This window comes from Protobothrops mucrosquamatus, unplaced genomic scaffold (assembly GCF_001527695.2).
Source record: "Protobothrops mucrosquamatus isolate PMUCROS unplaced genomic scaffold, P.Mucros_1.0 scaffold574, whole genome shotgun sequence".
Classification (NCBI taxonomy): Eukaryota; Metazoa; Chordata; class Lepidosauria; order Squamata; family Viperidae; genus Protobothrops; species Protobothrops mucrosquamatus.
The window spans coordinates 50,379-70,804 of NW_015386876.1; the positions used below are offsets into that span (position 1 = coordinate 50,379).

General features: G+C 40.6%; 2 protein-coding genes across 2 annotated transcripts; one reads left to right on the forward strand and one right to left on the reverse strand.

Annotated features, from left to right (window-relative positions):
- The first annotated feature begins 1,021 nt into the window (after nucleotides 1-1,021).
- On the forward strand, nucleotides 1,022-9,800 carry GMPPB (GDP-mannose pyrophosphorylase B). Its single transcript, XM_015817320.1, has 9 exons — nucleotides 1,022-1,150; nucleotides 2,767-2,847; nucleotides 4,493-4,541; nucleotides 4,631-4,773; nucleotides 5,397-5,555; nucleotides 6,491-6,569; nucleotides 7,481-7,608; nucleotides 8,227-8,409; nucleotides 9,056-9,800. The coding sequence occupies exons 1-9, from the start codon at nucleotides 1,022-1,024 to the stop codon at nucleotides 9,185-9,187; spliced, it is 1,083 nt and encodes a 360-aa protein (XP_015672806.1). The 3' UTR covers nucleotides 9,188-9,800.
- Nucleotides 9,801-9,945: 145 nt separating this feature from the next.
- Nucleotides 9,946-20,224, reverse strand: LOC107288682 (E3 ubiquitin-protein ligase RNF123-like). The gene is made up of 4 exons (XM_015817322.1): nucleotides 20,088-20,224; nucleotides 15,736-15,830; nucleotides 11,815-11,900; nucleotides 9,946-11,278 (listed from the first exon to the last, which is right to left on the reverse strand). The coding sequence occupies exons 1-4, from the start codon at nucleotides 20,131-20,133 to the stop codon at nucleotides 11,179-11,181; spliced, it is 327 nt and encodes a 108-aa protein (XP_015672808.1). The 5' UTR covers nucleotides 20,134-20,224; the 3' UTR covers nucleotides 9,946-11,178.
- Between the last annotated feature and the right edge of the window lie 202 nt (nucleotides 20,225-20,426).

Here is a 20,426-nt window from a genome sequence, read left to right on the forward strand (position 1 = left end):
GGTCCCCTGGTTTCTATCCTGATTCCTTAATCATTAACCAAAACTGTTTTTTTTTTCTTAGATGACATTTAATATTTGTTTATACAGTACTTTTAAATCCATTTCACATCTTGCAGTATATTTATTTATTAAATGCTGGCTGGAATAAGTGTGCTTTTAGAATTTTTGATTTTTTTTCTTATGCCAAATTATACTTCCTGAAAAATATATTCTTGAAATGTAGTACCAGTATGTAAAAAGCGGTGTCTTAATTCACATCAATTTAATCATCGTTATTTTAAGGCCAGACTATAAAACCCAATATTGATTGTAATGATGCAATAGAATCATATGGATATAGGTAGATAGCATGGTCTTAAATAATTTATGTTTTAGAAGCTAAAGAAGCATTTTGACTTGATTGCAGAAATATTGTTATATTGGGCCCAGTTATACTGTGGCTAATGTAATTGATGCAGAATAAGTTAGTATCTAAAGCGTCTAGCTTCCACAAGAGTTTTAGTTGTGGCTTTCTGCACCAATAACTTTTGAAAGCAAGGGCATCTGCACATACAACATGACAATAAGCAATAATCTAACTTGTTAGGTGTTGTCTAAACATGTGGCATTTTAGTTAAGTCAGTTTTCTTAGGACAGGAAACTCTGACTCTGATCAAAGTCACTTCCAGAACGTTAGAATAACTTTCCAATGAGGATCCCAACAGTTTCAGATTTCTGTATCATGAGCCAAGATTTGGCATTTCTAATCACTAATAAGGAGTAATTATTTGGGGATATTATAATTCTGACAATTATCTTAAACAATCCCTTGAATCAAGCCCATGCCTTCAAATCATGTTGAATGCTAACCTTTTCCTGGCAGGCAGGTGTTAATCATGTGATCCTTGCTGTGAGCTATATGTCAGAACTACTGGAGAAGGAAATGAAAGNCAGGTTTAGTGTAGCCGAGAGCGGATCGGGGTGGTGGGGGGGGGAGTGGGCTCCGCAAAGCTGAATTTTCCTTCTTTCCGCTCAGGTCAAGATGAAGGCGCTGATCCTGGTGGGGGGCTACGGCACTCGGCTGCGACCCCTGACCCTCAGCATCCCGAAGCCGCTGGTCGAATTCTGCAACAAGCCCATCCTGTTGCACCAGGTGGAAGCCTTAGTAAAGGTAGGGTGGGGGGGGGGGGTTAGACCCCATCCTAGATGCCTCTGTACGGGACGAGTGAGTTGCTTTTCCTGAGAAAGATGCATGTTCAAAAGGCTGCCCGACGAGCTGAAAGTCAAAAAGCAAAGCTTTTGTCCTTGTTGCATTTGTGTGGGAAACCTCTACCTGTTGTATTGCTGCCTGACGCAAGAGTTTTTTTTAACGGAACGCTATTTTAAGAGAAATGCTGGGGTTGTCCTGCTTGCCTTTGAGAAGATACAGCGCAGAGTTTTCTTTGGAGCTCCCCCTTTTTTATTTTTGCATTTATTTGTGAAATGTATTTGCTGCTCATCTTGCTATGGGGCTACTCTGGGTGGCTTACAACAGTAAAACAGAAATTCCATTGGACTTAAATGGATCTGTCTTGCCAGAGAGAGAAATCAAGATGTCTGATAGAAAAGGGATGAATGTGAAAATCAGACTAAATCTGGACTTGAAGTCATAGATTTTGTCTGCTTCAGAAAGCAAAGTTGAATTTCCAACTATCACACTATTTGTTTCTGCCTGTTGCTTACGAAAGGCATTCATGGTAAGATTATTTTCATAGCCATGGCCTTTTATGACCACCTAGAATAGATGATTTGTTTTCCTCCTGTTCAACCGTGTCCATTTGCCTAGAAAAGCCCCTGCAGTTTTCTTGGCAAAGGTTTTCCAGAAGCGCTGTGCCACTGCCTCCTTCCCGAGGCTGAGAGACTGGCCCAAGCTGGGATTAGAACTCGCGGTCCCCTGGTTTCTATCCTGATTCCTTAATCATTAACCAAAACTGTTTTTTTTTCTTAGATGACATTTAATATTTGTTTATACAGTACTTTTAAATCCATTTCACATCTTGCAGTATATTTATTTATTAAACGCTGGTTGGAATAAGTGTGCTTTTAGAATTTTTGATTTTTTTTCTTATGCCAAATTATACTTCCTGAAAAATATATTCTTGAAATGTAGTACCAGTATGTAAAAAGCGGTGTCTTAATTCACATCAATCTAATCATCCTTATTTTAAGGCCAGACAGTAAAACCCAATATTGATTGTAATGATGCAATAGAATCATATGGATATAGGTAGATAGCATGGTCTTAAATAATTGATGTTTTAGAAGCTAAAGAAGCACTTCGACTTGTTGCAGAAATATTGTTATATTGGGCCCAGTTATACTTTGGCTAATGTAATTGATGCAGAATAAGTTTGTATCTAAAGCGTCTAGCTTCCACAAGAGTTTTAGTTGTGGCTTTCTGCACCAATAATTTTTGAAAGCAAGGGCATCTGCACACACAACATGACAATAAGCAATAATCTAACTTGTTAGTTGTTGTCTAAACATGTGGCATTTTAGTTAAGTCAGTTTTCTTAGGACAGGAAACTCTGACTCTGATCAAAGTCACTTCCAGAACGTTAGAATAACTTTCCAATGAGGATCCCAACAGTTTCAGATTTCTGTATCATGAGCCACGATTTGGCATTTCTAATCACTAATAAGGAGTAATTATTTGGGGATATTATAATTCTGACAATTATCTTAAACAATCCCTTGAATCAAGCCCATGCCTTCAAATCATGTTGAATGCTAACCTTTTCCTGGCAGGCAGGTGTTAATCATGTGATCCTTGCTGTGAGCTATATGTCAGAACTACTGGAGAAGGAAATGAAAGAACAAGAGCAAAGGGTAAGTGACTTGAGGTGAGCTTTTTTGTTTACATGGACTTATTGGGTAGAGTAAATCAGCTCTTATCTGCATTTGCTGGGGTATTATTATTTTGCAGTGCAGTGATTTATCATTTCCAGTTATTCTACACCAGGGTGTCAAACTCGCAATGTCACGTGACGTGTCACGACATATCGTGACTTTTTTCCATTGCCGTCAATGGGGTGGGCGTGGTTTCGGCATGATGCATCTGGCAGTTTGACACCTGTTCTACCCTCTAGTCTACTCAACAGCAGTTTCCACAGGGCAGTTAACAGATATGCATGTGCATACTGTTGGGTGATTAATAATTTTAATGCTTCTGAATTAGGGAACTGATGTTTCAGCCTTAATATTTTGTTTCAATAAAAATGAACTAAGGATTCTACAGTTTAATATTTTGTCTTGGCTTGTGCAAGGAAAATGGCTGGTATTGAGTTTAGCTAAATTACTTCTCTGTGCTAGAATCTTCTTAAAATAAGGATGCGATATATGAGATTTAACTAACATATAGAGCAATATGTTGAAGAAAAGTGAAATAAGCACAACTCTTTTCATAATTCCTTATATAAGATCCCTGCTGTACAGTGTTAAAATAGGATATGCATCTCTGGGTATCATGATACTGCTTTTCAGTAACTTTCCATAATTGTTTGTTTTCTACATTCAGTACTTGATTTATCTTCTAGAAGTGCTAATAAAGTGCAGGATTATTCTCACAGATAATGTAAAAAGAGTGACCTTGAAGATGCTGCAGTGCTCCGTTGATTGCTTACTATTAGATATGTTCACTTAGGTTGATGGATTCAACATCTAAAAAATATCAGAATTTCTGCTACCTCCGCAGTAAAGAATTCAATCTTAATAAGTTTTTTTTATCTCATCCCTTTCTTGTATAATGTTTTAAGCAAAGTACTTTGAGCACAAATTTGGCCTCTTTTTTTTTTGCGGTATTTGTAGTTTGTGTCTATTGTTTTGAAAAAGTAGTTGTGTGTGTCTTTTGTCATTTCACAAAATCACATATAAAATGCTTATATTAGAAGTACTTTCTCCACTGTACTGTCTGGACAATTTTTTCCCCTTTGGCTCCCTAGTTTGCCTTGCACCTTTTGGCCTGGATCCCAAGATAAGTTAACTTAACAAAAGTTCTTGAAAGAAAAGTTTCCTTTTCTTTTTTTTCTCCAAGGAGTGCCCTGAACCCCATATTACAACTTCTTGATGGTTATGGAATGCCATGCCTGCAGAAGTGCTATATGTACCTAATTTTAAATAGACTCTGTTACCTTCAACAGACTTCTTTCCAAGCAGGAGTGCTTAGCATTAGGGTGTTTGAATATGGTTTAAGAAATAGATAACCTAAGAGCTTTCCAAGGCGGCTAGTTAGAATTCTGTTCCCTTGTCTAAATTACCTTATTAGCAGCATTATTTGGTGTACTTGTATACTTAAATAAAGAGCAATGAGTCAACAATTTGCAGGTTGCCGTAAACCAACTGGGTGATATAATTAACTTGTCCTATTTTAGAAATTTTCTAAAGGCAGTTATGGATAGAGTCTCCGCCATGTACTCACAGATGCTTGCTTCTACTTTTCTTCTAACTGCATTTCCAAATTCTTCTTTGTTCTCAGTTGGGCATTCAGATTTCTCTGTCACATGAGAAGGAACCACTGGGCACAGGTAACTGTGAGCTTAGCGGTGTTTATTGGTTATGGATGCTAAAGGGCTGATGATCAGATGGACACTGATAACTCCCATTTCCTCCACAGCTGGCCCACTGGCACTAGCACAGGAGCTTTTGGCTGAAAATTCAGAACCTTTTTTTGTACTCAATAGCGATGTGATCTGTGATTTTCCCTTCAAAGACATGATACACTTTCACAGGCATCATGGAAAAGAAGGCACCATTGTGGTAAGTACCTGGGGATTGCGTTTCATTGTTTTATGCTTTTTGGGGGTATTTTTTAATCCCTACTGCATTTGAAGCTTCCAGAACTGTGGAGCAGGTTAGCTGGGAACACAGAAATCAAACACTTTGTGGTGACCGTATACAGTAACCCATTATTATGGAAATAAAGGAAATAAAATATAAATACAAACCCAATGCTATACAGTCCTCTCTTCGTTAACATAGGTTGGAGAATATTTATTTTTTAAAAAACTGCTAAACCTGACATCATACGACACAAGCCGAATGATAGGTGGAATATAAAACTAAAGATATTTAAAGTAATGTGGCTTATCTTTGATTTAGGCTGTTACATGAATCCAGCCATTCTGGATAGTTTATGATTGGCTGGTCATGTGAACTCAGCAACACATTGTTTATTCAATAAATATTGGCTAAGCAAGCCATATCTTAAGATTTTTGTAAGGGGCTAACAAGCAATTAAGTATCCTTTTTTAAGACTTTGAAATGGGGTCAGAAAAAAATAGTAAAATAGGCATATCATTTTATATTAAGATGTGATAGGTGCTTTTTCTGATTTATGATTCACTACTATGACTGCATCTAATGTTGACTTTGCCTCCCAGGTCACAAAAGTGGAAGAACCCTCCAAATATGGTGTAGTAGTGTGTGAGGCAGATACTGGAGTCATACATCGTTTTGTGGAGAAACCTCAGGTTTTTGTTTCCAATAAAATCAATGCTGGCATGTACATCTTAAATCCAAGCGTACTAAAGCGCATTCAGGTATGAAACAAAAAGGGTAAAATGGAGGTTTCAACAAGCTAATTTCCACTAGATGTTTCTTTCTGATTAGTGAGATCAAAGCCATTTTTAGATGATTCTAGACTCATTGGACTGTGGGAGTAGTATACTTGATTATCAGGATGTGCAGATTCTGAAATGGCTTTTCTCCCAATAGATCAGTGAGGATATCTTGGTTCAATTAGCTATTGTTTCTGATGGGAATGATCTGAAGAACAAGTCTAAAGAATATTAGTTTATTGTGTAAATATTTGTGATGTTCACAGTCGCTCAAGGCCTGGTCACCTCCAGATCGGACTACTTGTAATGCACTCTGTATGGGGCTGCCCTTGAAACATATCCAGAATGATGTGGCACAGGCAGTTATGTGTGCTTTTAAAACAGCAGATGTCATAATTCAGCTCTGCAAGCTGTATTGGCTTCCAGGTCCAATTTAAGGTGCTGGTTTTAATCTTCAGAGTCCTTCGTGGCATGGGACTGGGTTATCCAAGAGGCTACCTATCCCTAGTTACATCAGCCCATCCCATTAGGTCTGGCAGAGAAGACACGCGGTGGGTCCCAGAGGTGGGCCTTCTCTGCATGCTTTATGGAACGTTCCCACCCTCCACCCCCAAAATGAGGTTAATTATATCCCTATTAATGTTCTGGAAGTCGCTCGAGATCCAGCTGCGTCATCAGGTCTGGGAGTCCCAGGAGACTGGTGACATTACTGTGGCTAATAATTCATCCTCTTAGGCCTCTATTCATATTCTAATAATGACTTTGTATGTTTTTAATAATTTTTATACTTTTTATGTTGTATTCTGCCCAGAGTCACTTTTTGAGATGAGTGACCATATAAATTTATTAAATAAATGTGTGAGGCTTATATAGCTCCTATTGGAATGGCCATCTGAGCCCCTTTATCTTTTCCTTAGCTGCGGCCAACCTCAATTGAGAAAGAAATATTTCCTGTAATGGCAGAGGAAGGACAACTCTATGCCATGGAACTGCATGGTAAGGGAAAAGCTTTAGAACCTTTGGACTAGGATTCAGAATTGTACAATAATACGTGTTCTCAAAACAAAAGTTTGTTTTGTTAGCCTAAGTCAGGGGTTCCCAATCATGGCAACTTTAAGACGTATGGACTTCAACTGTGGCTGGTTATCAAATTCTGAGAGTTGAAGTCCATACGTCTTAAAAGTTGCCAAGATTGGGAATCCCTGGCCTAAGTAAATGCAGCTTTTTTCTAGAAGAAACAGCTAATCAATCTTGAGGTTTATGAAAGGACATTTTAAATACCATTTAATACCATTAGGATGGAATATGAATTTAAACATTTGGAAAGTGAATTTTTCTGATGCTACTTTTAGAACAGGGCAACCTGCAGCCCTAGAATCACAGGCAGCCTCGTCTTTTGGTATGATGAAGGTATACTCACTTTTGGCCCTCAGCCAGCCAAAAAATGTTTAGGTCAGCTCTTGGCTGCTAAAAAGATTTGGGGAGGGCGTCAATGGTCCCTTTGAGTCCTTGTTGATTCCTGGTGACTACTTGAATGAGTCCTTGTAATCTGCCTGGAAAGATTTCAAAAATCTTTGCCATTGTCTCCTTAGGGCTGAGAGTGACTGGCTCAGGATTATTTAATTGGCCTCATGCCTAAAGAGAAATTAGAACTTGGTCTCCTGATTTCCAGCATGCTTTAACTAGAACACCAAACTGGCTTTCTCCTAAAAGATTGCCCACTGTTATTTTAAAGCAAAGGAATGTTACATATATTACAAAATAACACATAAAATTGCCAAGACTGGGAACCCCAGCCCAGAAGCATTAATGCTTTCTCTGCTTCCAGACAAAGAGCCCCTTGTAGCTATGATCCCAATGAAACTCTGTTACAGATTACCTGATTCATACACCTTCTATCACTGCAGGGTTCTGGATGGACATTGGGCAGCCAAAAGATTTCCTGACTGGCATGTGCCTATACCTACAATATTTGCGGCTGAAGCAGCCTGAGCGCTTGCATTCTGGATTGGGCTGTATGGGAAACGTACTAGTGGTAATCCCATTTAAAGACAAAATCATTTTCTGTGGGTAGGGAAACCATCAGATGGAATAGCATTTCTGTAGGGATCAGTCTAGCTGAAGCAGGACAACAGCATAAGCAAATGTTTACCAAGTACAGGTAGTCCTCCACTTACAGCCATTCATTCAGTGACCATTTGAAATTACAACAGCACAGAAAAAGGTGACTTATGACCATTTTTCACATTTACAGCCATTGCAGCATCTCACGATCACAGGATCAGAATTGGGACCGTTGGCAACTGGGTCAGATTTATGATGATTGCAGTGTCCCAGGGTCATGTGATCATCTTATGCAACCTTTTGACAAGCAAAGTCAATGGAGGAGCCAGGTTCACTTAACCGTATTACTAACTTAATACCTGCAGTGATTCACTTAACAACTGTGGCAAGAAAGGTTGCAAAATGGGGCAAAATTCACTTAACAACTGTCTCACTTAACAACAGAAATTTTGGGCTCCAGATAAGTCAAGGACTACCTGTATGTAGTTCTGATCTGGGAGTAGAAGAGGGAAGAACATTACTTCTCCACTTGGGAAATTGTCGAGGAAGGGTCGTAATGCTGTCTTTCACATTAGATCTTTCATTTCAGGACCCAAGTGCCAAGATTGGATCAAACTGCAGCATTGGTCCCAATGTCACAATTGGGGCAGGAGTTGTGGTAGAGGATGGTGTTCGGATCAAACGTTGCACTGTGCTAAAGGGATCGCGCATCCGTTCCCACTCTTGGCTTGAATCCTGCATTGTTGGGTGGAGCTCCTCAGTGGGTCAATGGGTGAGTGAGCTCTAGTTGTGCTAAAAACTAAGGGTTCTGCCCGTACAGTTTAGATAATAAGTTGGATTGCCCTTTATGTATAAATACTGAAAAGGACAGTGTTATACAATTAGATAATTTTCCCCTTTTAGAACTTTTGAAGGCCCACAGAGTCTCTCAGTGTTGTAGAAATTCAGCAGCAAAACATTTTTTTCCCTTAAATATGGTCAAAATGAGCACATTAAGCCTCTGCAAAGCTTTATGCATAATTTCTTCATCCCCACTGCAACTATTGTATGGCAGGGCTTGCGTGGGATCTGAGAGTCTGTCTTAGAGGAAAACTTAGTAAGCTTCAGGTATCACCCAGGGCAGGGGTAGGCAACCTTGGCTCATAAAGGCAACCTTGGCTCTTTTATGACACGTGGACTTCAAGGCTGGCTCAGGAATTCTGGGAGTTGAAGTCCACCGAGTCATAAAAGAGCCAAGGTTGCCTACCCCTGACTTTGTTTTCCTTAGCCGCCAAGTGGCTGAGAGTAATTAACTGTTAAGAACCAATTCCTGAATACCCACATGACTTGTACAAGCAGGTAGCTCCTTTAGCTTGAGTCTCTTAAAATATACTTTCCTAAGCTGAGCTCCGTGTAATTGCACATCGTTATTTCCTCAGGTGCGGATGGAGAATGTCACTGTGTTGGGGGAAGATGTCATTGTGAACGACGAACTCTACCTCAATGGGGCCAATGTGCTGCCTCACAAATCCATTGCTGAATCGGTCCCAGAGCCACGCATCATCATGTAGAAAGCTTGGATTGAGCGCTGGACTAACTGGCAGAACATTTTATTGGAACGACCACACTCTGTGCCTTGGTGGCGAGGGACTCTGTATTGAGTTCATCAAGTTTTTTTTTCTTCCAAATACTATTTTCCCCCCCTTGCTGCTGACTTAACCTTTACATGGAGTCCTAGGAGTGGACAAGACTACGGTTGCATCATTCAGGATTGGGAATGGGGGTGAGCTAGGATAGGCTACCTGAGCCAGATCCACCATTGTTCTACAGTAGAGTCCAGTACCTTATATTGAACAGGGACAAGTCATCTTTGCTCCAACATCTGGGATCGTATAACAGCTCATCTGTTTGAAGATGAAAATATCCAATAGTTCTGGGAAGGGGAATGAACAGCATGTTGTATGCTAACATGGTAGGGTGGTATTTGCTGTTTATGAAGCACAAAGGCAAACAAAATGCAGTACTCTTCTATGGAACTTAATTGCCTTATAAAACTGCATTGCTTCCTTCCCTATGGTGAATAACTGGCAACTTTAGAACTTTGGGCAAGGTTCTCTAATGAAATCATATCGTAATGAAAACAAATGAAATTATTGTAATTAATAATGAATTCTAGGTATGTCACGTGTTGTCTACTCTTCAAGACACGCTAATGATGAGAGCGATACTCCTTAAAATCAACTTGCTTTAATTGCTCGCTCTTGCAAGTATCCCTGCAAGTACCGTGCCAGCCCTTTGCAATGCTTACCTACTTATAATCTACAGCAGAAATAATACCTTGGAAATGTGGAGAATATGCATCTGACAGCTTTAAGGAATAATAATTTAATATTTTATTTTATGGAAGTAATGCCCCCTTCCAGTTGGGAAGGGGGAGGGGAAGAGAGACAATCATATATGCACTTAAATTAAGTTCCTTGTTTGCTACCCTCCCCGACATTTCTGGATACAAGTCACACACAGTAAATTGTTTTAAAAATCCTTGTCTGCTCCTGAATTGTACGGGCAACCTAGTGACACAGTATAGGGTGTGTGCCACAGGCACTTTCTGCTGGTGGAAGATAGCAGTGCAATCAGGTTCGCCTCTGCTGTAGCCTACAATATCAATCGGTGAATATTTCTCCCAACCACTTATATAACACAGGGACCAAATATTGGTCCTATTGAACCTGGTCTTTCCCATGATCAAACTCCTCGTGGTCTAGGCTGCATTTATTCTCTGTTCTGTCACTAAGTCCTTCTCCCCCTCCCCCCAAAGCCTGGCCTAGCGTCTGTTTTTTAGCTGCCCTTGCCGTCAAAGGAAAGGAGCCAGACACTCGAACAGATTCAAATTTTTAGGCAGATAGGTGCCACCATCTTTCACTCACATGCACCGCCTTTGACTGCACAGTAGAGTATTGCCTGACAATCTCCAGAACTATCACATCGGATGCTACAGGTGATATGGTGTCTGCAGGGTATGCCCACACAAATATTTGAACCAAGTCTAGCTACACATGCATTATCAAACAGCAAAATGCTGCCAGAACACACTTGGCTAGTGAGTAGCTGGACTCACAGGAGAGATGCTGGCTGCAGAGAATCCATTTTTACTCTACCATGGAGAGCACCTCATCAAAGAGGATGTGTCCCAGCTACAGTACAAGACACAGGTCCTAGGGTAGATGCAGGATAAGAGCTATGGATTCAGGCTGAGGTAGAGAACCTGACCACGTTAAGCCCCTATGCGCGTATTCCATAGGGAAAGCCCAATACCTGTTATTTTTGAGTCGATGACGGCAACAGGAAGTGTGCCTAAATTCAATAGGATTGAAGAATACAATTTGGCCTGGGTGACGCATACAGATGTGTGTGTTCTGCAAGAGGTGTCATAAAACTGAACTCAGCTGTGCTAAAAAAAACACCAGCCACTTTTGACAAGATGCTCTTGGAGGGGGGGGAAGAGTCTTTTGTGGGGAGAAGCTGCCCAGGCATGCGGCCCCTGCCCTGCAGGGTCCAGGCACTAGGAGGTGGCTGGTTTAATGTAGTCATCCACTCCTGTGATGGTGGCTTTGCAGAAGAAGCAGTCCTTATTGTTCATCAGGTGCTGGTTGATGCAGGCTCTAAAAAGGCAAGGGTTATTATATTGGCTCAGATTATGCAGAAAACGTGGCATGCATGTTACCAAACAAAGGTAAATAATCCTTGAAAGGTTCAGACATGCAACAGTGTATATTTTGCTCTTAAGAGCTAAACAATTTTGCTCACAATTACTGTCAAAAATAAAAGGATACTGAAAACTTCCAATCACTACGGCAAATCTTCCCTTCTGGCTTCTACGTTTTCCCCAGGAATCAACTACCTGTACGCTTTCAAATTCTATCCTCGCAGTCAGAAACCCCTCTTCCCTGAGTTTGAAGTAGTTGTCCAGTTCTGTTGTATAACTTCATGGGAGTACAAGATCTTGGCTGATAAGCAGCCACTTAAGAGGATTATGGGGCTTGGGTCTTCTCCAGCAGTTTAAAGGGGATTCAAATGGCCACCACTAGATTAGTTCTGGTATACAGCTGTGATGCTGTCCAGTTAGCATCACAGCCTGGCTGCTATCCAGTTAGCAGGATAAAGGAGAGAAATGTCTGCTTCTGCAGGGATTACTCACTTGCATGATTTGTGGGCGCATGGCTTAAATACAGCAGAGATCGGATGTGCATAACAGATTGGACACAAGTCTTCTTCACTAGTGGGCTGGAAAAAACAAGCACATACAAGTACCTACTTAACTTCAATAGCAGTTATCACCAACAGCCCAAGTACAAGATATCCAAAGACTGCTTTTCAGCTATTGGGAACCTTTCAAATGACCTCTTTTATAGCATCGGGTGAGTCTTTCATTTCTTTGCAAAACAAATTTTAAATATATGCTTAAGTATTTCAGAAAATTCTTTCTTAGGAACAAATAGCAAAAGAGTGATTAGAATATGGATTGTGGAATGGACTAGGGCAGGGCTTTTCAACCTTTTCAGAGATTGTACCACTTTTAGGATATGGCAATATTCGAGTACCACCAGTTGCCTAGCAGGTGGGCGTGGCCTGCTCAATGCCACTCAAGACAGCTGGGTCGGAATGGATCAAGTCACACCAGCTAACTCGATGTGGGGACAACTCGGTGCCCCACAAACTCCACGCCTCCCCAAACTGCTAGCAGCCAAGCACATGTGCACGCACGCGCACACACACACCACATTCTAGGTTTGGGGATTTTTATCCAGAGAGGAAAGAGAGGGCCTTTTCCCCAAGCCCAGGCATGATTGGCAATTTGCTAGCTCAGATGTGGATACAAGTCTCCAAGCTTGGAATGTGTGTGTGTGTGTGTGTGTGTGTGTGTGTGTAGCACGCTAAAGAGATGTTCTTTTCCCAATCCCAGACATTATTGGTGTTTTCCTGTCCAGTGCCCCCTCCCGGCAAAGCAGGAGGTGGAGGATATTTGCAGGAAGCAGTTTCCTCCGAGTCCAACTTCTGTCTTGACAGATCTCCGGAGAGCAAGAGGAGGCGGCAGGGGAGCAGCGCTTCCCGGGTCCTGCACAAGGGAGGCTGGCCCTTCTCGAAAGGGAATTCTCATTTCCAATCATGCGTGGTAAGGATGCTGGCTTATTGGGGCAGCCTTCCCTCACACAGTTCCCTTGCCACCCCCTCCTCCTCTCCAGAGATCTGCAGGGGAGACAGATCTGGAGGGCAAGGTACAGCCTCCATATTGGCCATATTCTACCTCTCCAAGCCCTCCTTGATTAAACATACATTATATATAAATTAAAACACAGCCAAAAAGAAAACATAGTTAAATCACTAATTACAGCTCTTCACATATTTTCTGGAAAAATCACCTTTATCGATGTTAGGAAGGAAGAGCAAGCCTTATTAAGGAACTTTTAACAGGAAGGGAATTGAAGTCCCCAAAAGGTCTCGTTCTTTCTAATCTGCCTTCCCTTTGAGCCTTTAGTTCTCATTATTTTATTATTATGTATTTAAGAAGAAGATCAAAGGCCTCCGTAGCTCAGGATACTCACCTTAAAATCAGTACCCAGAAAAATTTAGTTAATCCACAATACTGCCCTATGAAGAATAAAGATAATCTTTGGGCCCTGAGAGCATGCAGGTGTCAAGTCAGAATATTAGTGGCACACCTGTCAGCAACTGGAAGTGCATAAGTCCATGTACTTCCCTTTCCTGTCTCACAACTCAATCCATACATCCTTTAATTTTCAGACACATCTTTTTCTCATAAGCTCCTTAAAAAACCAACAAGGTATACTGTAATTAGCAGAAAAAATAAATCTAGCACTTCTGAATTCTTTCCCCAAGGGGGAAAGTTCACAGCTTGTAGGTTGCTAGCGAAGTCATCAAAGAACGTAGCTATTGCTGCTAAAGAGAAGAATAAATAAGGAATCAATTTTGCAGCTCTCTCCTGTTACTACATCCTCTTACCTCCAGGATGTAGCCTGGGATTGCACAAGGGGCTAGGCTAAAATCCGGTTGAGTAGTTTGCAGCCAGGTGTTCAGTACAGACAGTACAGACTTTGCCAATGTGATTTTAGTAGCTCAGGAAGGGATAGGAAAACTTTGCCATCAATAAACCATGATAGACTACGCTTGTTTTGCCCTATTTTGATTCTCCTCCCCAGCAGTAGCCCATGGATTTCAGAACTGCATGGCCACAAAGAGGCCTTCAGCCTCCCAATCCCTGCTTAGAGAGGGATTTGCATTTCGGCGAAGGTCAGGCCATACGCCCCCAATCAAAGAAAAAAACCCGAATCCAGCGGGCCAGAAGGCAGCCCAGCCACCTGCCCCTCCGGTTCCTTCTCCTCGGCCCCAGGACACACACAGTTGCAGCTCCTCGCCATAGCTGGGGCAGGACTTGCAAGTACCTCTGTCCGCTTCGTCCTGCAAAGCGGCACTCACCCGGTGCTCCCGCCTGCCGCTATGCCGGCAGCCCTGACTAAAGGCCGCGCGCTCCAGCCTCACCCAGCCATGGAAGGGACTAGCAGCCGAGACTACAGCAGATTTGCAGCTTGCCAGGGGCGCTCAAAAGGCTGCCCAACTTTAGTCTGGAATTTCGGGGTTGGAATGTGGAGCGACAGCACCGCATTTGCAGGGCTGGTGGCACCTGCTGGAAAGCCTCCTGCCCCCCCACCCCGCCGCTACCTCCTTTGGAGCTGTCCTGGTCCCGACAGTTGTTTTGAATTCTTTTAAAAAAATCATGATAGGATGAGACTTTGAAGGTTTGACACTAGAGGGAACCAGAGGAACTAAAGATTACAAGTAAAGGAAAAGAACTCTTAAATTTGGTTTACTAATACAGAATGGAGCAAAATGCTTTAACATTGAATAGATAAATCATTACCTCTGGTAACCCTTAATGGCTTTTGCTGACTAGGACTGAACAATGGGGTTTTAAGGATTTGTTTATAGGTAACAGATGAGATGTGGAAGGAAGAGATAATTTATTGTATTTTAAGAGAATCTGATAAGTTACTGAAATTGTTTATACTTATAACGAAGGAGAAGTCATTTCTTTATATATATCTTCTATTTTTCTATGTTTTGATTTTCTTCACTATTTTTTATTGTTTTACTTTTCTTTTCTAGTATTTCTTTTTTTTAATTTTAATGTTTAATAACATTACAAAGTGAGATTTAAAAATGGCAAAATATGCAAAACCACCTCTTGTAAATTTTTTAAAACAAAACATATGAAAATTACTATCTTTTCATATAATTTTGGGAGGGTTCAAAAGATGTTGGAATCAAAATATTTATGAGTAGGCTGTCATCTCTGCATTCAGGTGATGCAGAGAACGCACGGAGTCCAAGTCAGCTTGAGGCTCTTAATGAAGGTTCAGATCCTGTCTCTAGTTGGGCCTTGGCTAAAACCATGACCTCCTACTGAAACCCAGAGACGGACTATCACATACCTCCCTCCTGCTCCCTCTCCCACCCCCACCTGCAGCAGCCTTCGTACATCTCCAAATTGCAACTGGAAGATGAGCAAGCAGACAAATTAATAATGTATACCCAATCCCTGCCAGAGATCATGTTCTTTGCCGGATCACTGCTTCTCATTGGAGGTCACCCAAACATAGCAATAGATGCAAATGATATCTTAGATCTGGGCAGTGTTTTTTTTATTCTATTGAAAGCCCTCCTCCTGACACTTTTTTTATTTCCCACTCAAAATTAAATTCAGTTTGCTAATCTCCAGGCACAAACTTGTTTTTAACCTGGAACCATGCTCTTACCGTTTTTCCTGAGAGTTTGGAAACAGTTCCAACTCATGGAAACATAACCTTTGCAAGCACCTCTTGACAGAAAATCTGCAGTTTCATATGGTTCTACATTTCTGAACAAGATCTTGAAGTCAGAGACATCCTAGCCTGCAAAGCGAATTCACTGATATTTCTTGCGCTTATACAGCTCTCAGTTTCTTGCATTTGTACAGCTCTGGCATGAGAGTTTCTGTGTTCACCAAGGATGCAGGCTGCCAAGGGGAAGAGCATGCACACATTTAGAAAATCAGAATACTTACCAAAGTGGCAGCTGCAGCTTGCTTGGATTCTTCACTGAGGTGGCCAAGCATTTGCTCCACCTTGGCTTGCTCTTCTTGGCTGATATAATCAGTGTCTGCAAAACAAAATAAAGAAGGAACTCAATGGGTATATAGATTTTAAGAATATGACAGAAGAAAAAGTTACCAGTTACCGGTACATTTTTAACTTTCAAAACTTCTCCATCTCTGACTGGCTGGGAGCAATTAAATTGAACTTGTAGAGAAGGTTGATGGCCATAGGGTGGCAGAGTCTAACACATCTTCCAATTAGTCAAGCCCAGTAAGCACAAAAAGACTAGTTTGAGCTCAAAACGACAACTGTGCTTTCAAAACTACTGTCCCACTGACATTCGGTGTTAGAAAACTAAATGTGTAGAGTTCATATGCCACAGCGTGAATGGGAATTTTATGCAAAAGTATTTTACAAATGCATGGATGTATTGTTTCTGATCATCAGATACATTATAATATTTGATAATGTTATAGTTTTTAAAATATTTATTTTTTCTGTATTCAGAACACAATGAGATGACACTTAATCCACCCATGAAAATGATGTATAATGTCACAAGGCTATAGTAACAGAATTTATGATGAAAAAGAATAATCTGAACCAAGTTAAGACTGTTTCAGGAACAGGTACAAGAAAAGTTCCCTATGGCATATTCCAGGATTGCATACTTATATAAGCTTTTCCCCCAGCCCAGTCTCTACAACTAGGATATTGTATGTTGTTATAATATCTATTGTTTTATGGTAGCTTTCTTTCACTCTTTAGCCTTTAGGATTGATGCAACAAATTATGGGCCTTTTCTAACTGGATCAAGCTGGCAAGGGGAATAATTAGACAAAGCAATAGAGCAATTTTGAAGAAGTCCACGTGCCAGAAGCTATAAAACAAAGTATACAAACAAATCTGATAATCACTGTGTCAGCAAACAAATAATCTAGGCTGGAGCATTTAGCGTCTGGGCCAGCTCAGCAGCATTGTCAAGGGGTGGTGGTGCTGGCAGATGTACAAGCTCATATTCTGGGAATCAAGCTATTAAAGAGGTGGGCACTCTTTAACGGGCTGGAAAGGACCTTTTCCTACAGAGCCCAGAAATAGAAAGAGAACACAATCCCCTTTGCTGCAGGACAGGGAAAGTCACAGCCAGGCCACAGAGTCGAATTGCAGAAGAGTCTTCATAGATGGGAGGTGATCCTGATCCTGTTATCAGGATTCATTTTATGAAACAATTAGCAGGGACAGATGAAGAGATACCTTACAGCACATTAGAGAAAAGAGAAGAGAATCTGCCTGTGGTATTCTCTGCAGCTGGCTCCTTTCCCTATAGCGATATCTTCATGCAATTATCAAAAAAAATAAAAGCCTGCAGTTGTCAGGCAAGAAAGCCCCATTTATTTTGACTTCAAGGAGCAGAAAAGTACTAGAGTTCCCGCAAAAACTATTGAATCTTCATAGATACAACCTGTTCCAGTCAAGGTGCTTGGAGTTACTAATTAACAGTAACTCCAGAAGGCGCACACACTCACAATCATTATATTTTTCATTTTTGGAAAGGTTGAAGATCCAAATTTCACAATAAAATCTCCCTTACATCTCCCGTTATATATCCCATGGCGAGGGCAACTGTGATTGCCTCGTTCAAACAGTTAGAAGAGCAGCTTTCCTGGGATTAGTTGAGGTTCATAGAGGAGCTATTACAAGGGAGAAGACAGAGATCATGTTTGAAGCAGAGATGTTGCTAAATATTGTCTAAATATTTTTTCTCTCTCTCTCTCTCAACAGAACAGAAACGTATTTGATTCTACAGGGAAAAATTAGTTGATTATCATCACTGCCACCCCAATCATACCTAGTTTTGCCCATCAGCTCAAGATCACTAAAGGATTAACAGCCTATGGAAAACACAGAAATTAAAACAGAGTTGTTCTTTGGGGAGCAGCATTTCCCTGTCCAGATGCTCCAATTACTTTTGTACTTTTCTGTGGCGCTAAGGACAATAATCTGCTTCTCTCTTCTTAGAGCTGGACAAATGTTTTTTTAACAGGGCTGATTTATGAGAAGCCACCTATTTTTATGGTACAGGGAAGCAATGCTTTCTTTCACTGTCCTCTTTTCAGCAATGTTTGATCCATAATGATAGTACTCACAGTAGCTCAATTTCGGTGAAATGAGTGCTAGTTTAACAAAGTAACCTCATCAAGACAGAATCACACTCTAACACACACAGTCAAGCCAGTCCCTCACTCCCCTTAACCTTTAAACACCCAAAGCAAACCATCCATCATTTCTAAGAGCCACCGTGAGGCCTCTGATCAGCGTCATCTCTAGTCTCTGTCATCTCATAGCCTTTTTACTTACAATGCCAGTTATTCAAAGAATGCATAGTCTTCAAAAGGAGTAAGAGGATATCCACTTATGGGGAGACTGCAAAGGGTGCAGTGTGTAAAGAAAGAGCTGAAACATTACCTTTTAATTGGTCAGATAAGATAGCCAGTTATGGCCAAGTGGATACATAAAGTTTTATTCTTTGTTAGTGTGGTCTTGCCCTTTGGCATTTATCTCTGCTAATATCCTTTTCCAAATATTTAGACTGGACAATATTTAGAAAATAACATTACAGCGCTAAATTTAGGTCCCTCAAAAGTACAGCACTAGAGAAGGCAGACTAAGACAAAACCTGTTCCCATATTTCATTCTATGGATACATTACACGATCTTATCTTGTGTGATGGGATTAATATTATAACCTAAGCAGTGTCAAATGCATAAGTGTATTTATTTGCTCTGCTCATCAATTGAAGAGTTCCTTGGTTGATAACATATAATCAATAAAAAGATACAACACAACTACAAAACTCAAATGGACAAAAAAAAGGAAAAATGAACTCAGGCTCTATTATTTAAAGTTAACAATTATACCACAGTTCATATAATGATAGCTGGGACAGCAAAAATTCAGGATGAGATGGTGCCTGATAGAGCTTCTTTCATTGGAGCCAATATAAAACAATCTTTTTCTCTGCTTCCAATGAATATTCAATCTGATCAGTTATATCAGTTAGGGGACTGGAGGCTAAAGCATATAAGGAAAGGCTGCTGGAATTGGGTATGTCTAGTCTAATGAAGAGAAGGATGAGGGGGGACATGATAGCAGTGTTCCAATATCTCAGGGGCTGCCACAAAGAAGAGGGAGTCAAGCTATTTTCCAAAGCGCCTGAAGGCAGGACAAGAAGCAACAGGTGGAAACTAAGCAAGGAGAGAAGCAACCTAGAACTAAGGAGAAACTTCCTGACAGTTAGAACAATTAACAAGTGGAACAACCTGCTTCCAGAAGCGGTGAATGCTCCAACACTGGAAGTTTTTAAGAAGAGACTGGACAGCCATTTGTCTGAAATGGTATAGGGTTTCCTGCCTGAGCAGGGGGTTGGACCAGATGACCTCCAAGGTCCCTTCCAACTTTTTTTATTATTATTATTATTATTATTATTATTATTATTATTATTATTATTATTATTATTATTATTATTATTATTATTATTATTATTATTATTATTATTATTATTATATGTTAGGCTACTATTCTCATGGAAGAGAAATGTAGGAAGAACATATAGCAATGCTTGGCCCATCCTTGTAGTCCTGAAAACTGCAACTCCAAGTTTCTGGAAGAAATATTCACTAACAACTTTTATCTGATTTTATAATTGGAGATGCTGGGGACTGGATCCAGGCTTTCCTACCACAAATGTGCCATGACCTATTTCAACAGCTTTACTCGGCTTTGCTAATCATCTCTATTAGAAGATGTTTGTACTATAAAGAACCTTAGAATAAAATAATATAAGGACTTTGTGATATGCTTTATTGTGTTATTTTGTTCTGGATGCATTTTAACCGTGGATTTTTTTTCTCACATGGGTTTTGCTATAAAAATAACTCTGAATGTTTATAAAGAGGCTCAGATTTCATCTTAAATAAAGCTCTGATACTTCAAAGCCTTGGCAGGCTTTGTTTCTCAGAGAATAGGAAGTTGCAGTTAGTCCTGGGCATGCAAGGACAGGAAATTATTGTATACCTCTGTGGAGTTTCAAAAAGCAAATACACTTTGAGGATAAGAACAGGTGAACAGGGGAAAAAAATACCAAGGTGACATTAAGAGGTCTTGTAGACCGTTCACAAACTTCAGAACAGGGGCTATATTATTCTCTTTTCTACAAGGACCTCTTTAACATTAGGCAACCATCAATCTGACTAGAGACAAAAAGCAATCCAAGCAAGCAGTTCTTGGCGAAAGGAGGCATAATACACCGGAGATACTTACAGCTCTGCAGGGAGAAATGTTTCTTGTCAGCAGAAGATGATGTCATTCCCAGCACTAAAGGCTCCGTGTGACCCAGTAAGTACTGAATAGAACGGAGCTGGAAACAAGGATCTGCCAGGATCACAGCCGTTGCTCGCTCAGCCCTAGGAAGACAGACAGACAGATAGGGAGATCATCTTTTTAAATGCCTTGCCCTGGAATAGTAGGGTACTGCTCTGCTTACAACTATCGCTCTTTTGTCACAAAAATGCATAACAACTTAACAGACCACAGTCCTCCATTAAAGAAATATGCACACCCACTTGTTGCCCTGAGAACACTTCCCGTGGTTGCTTTTAA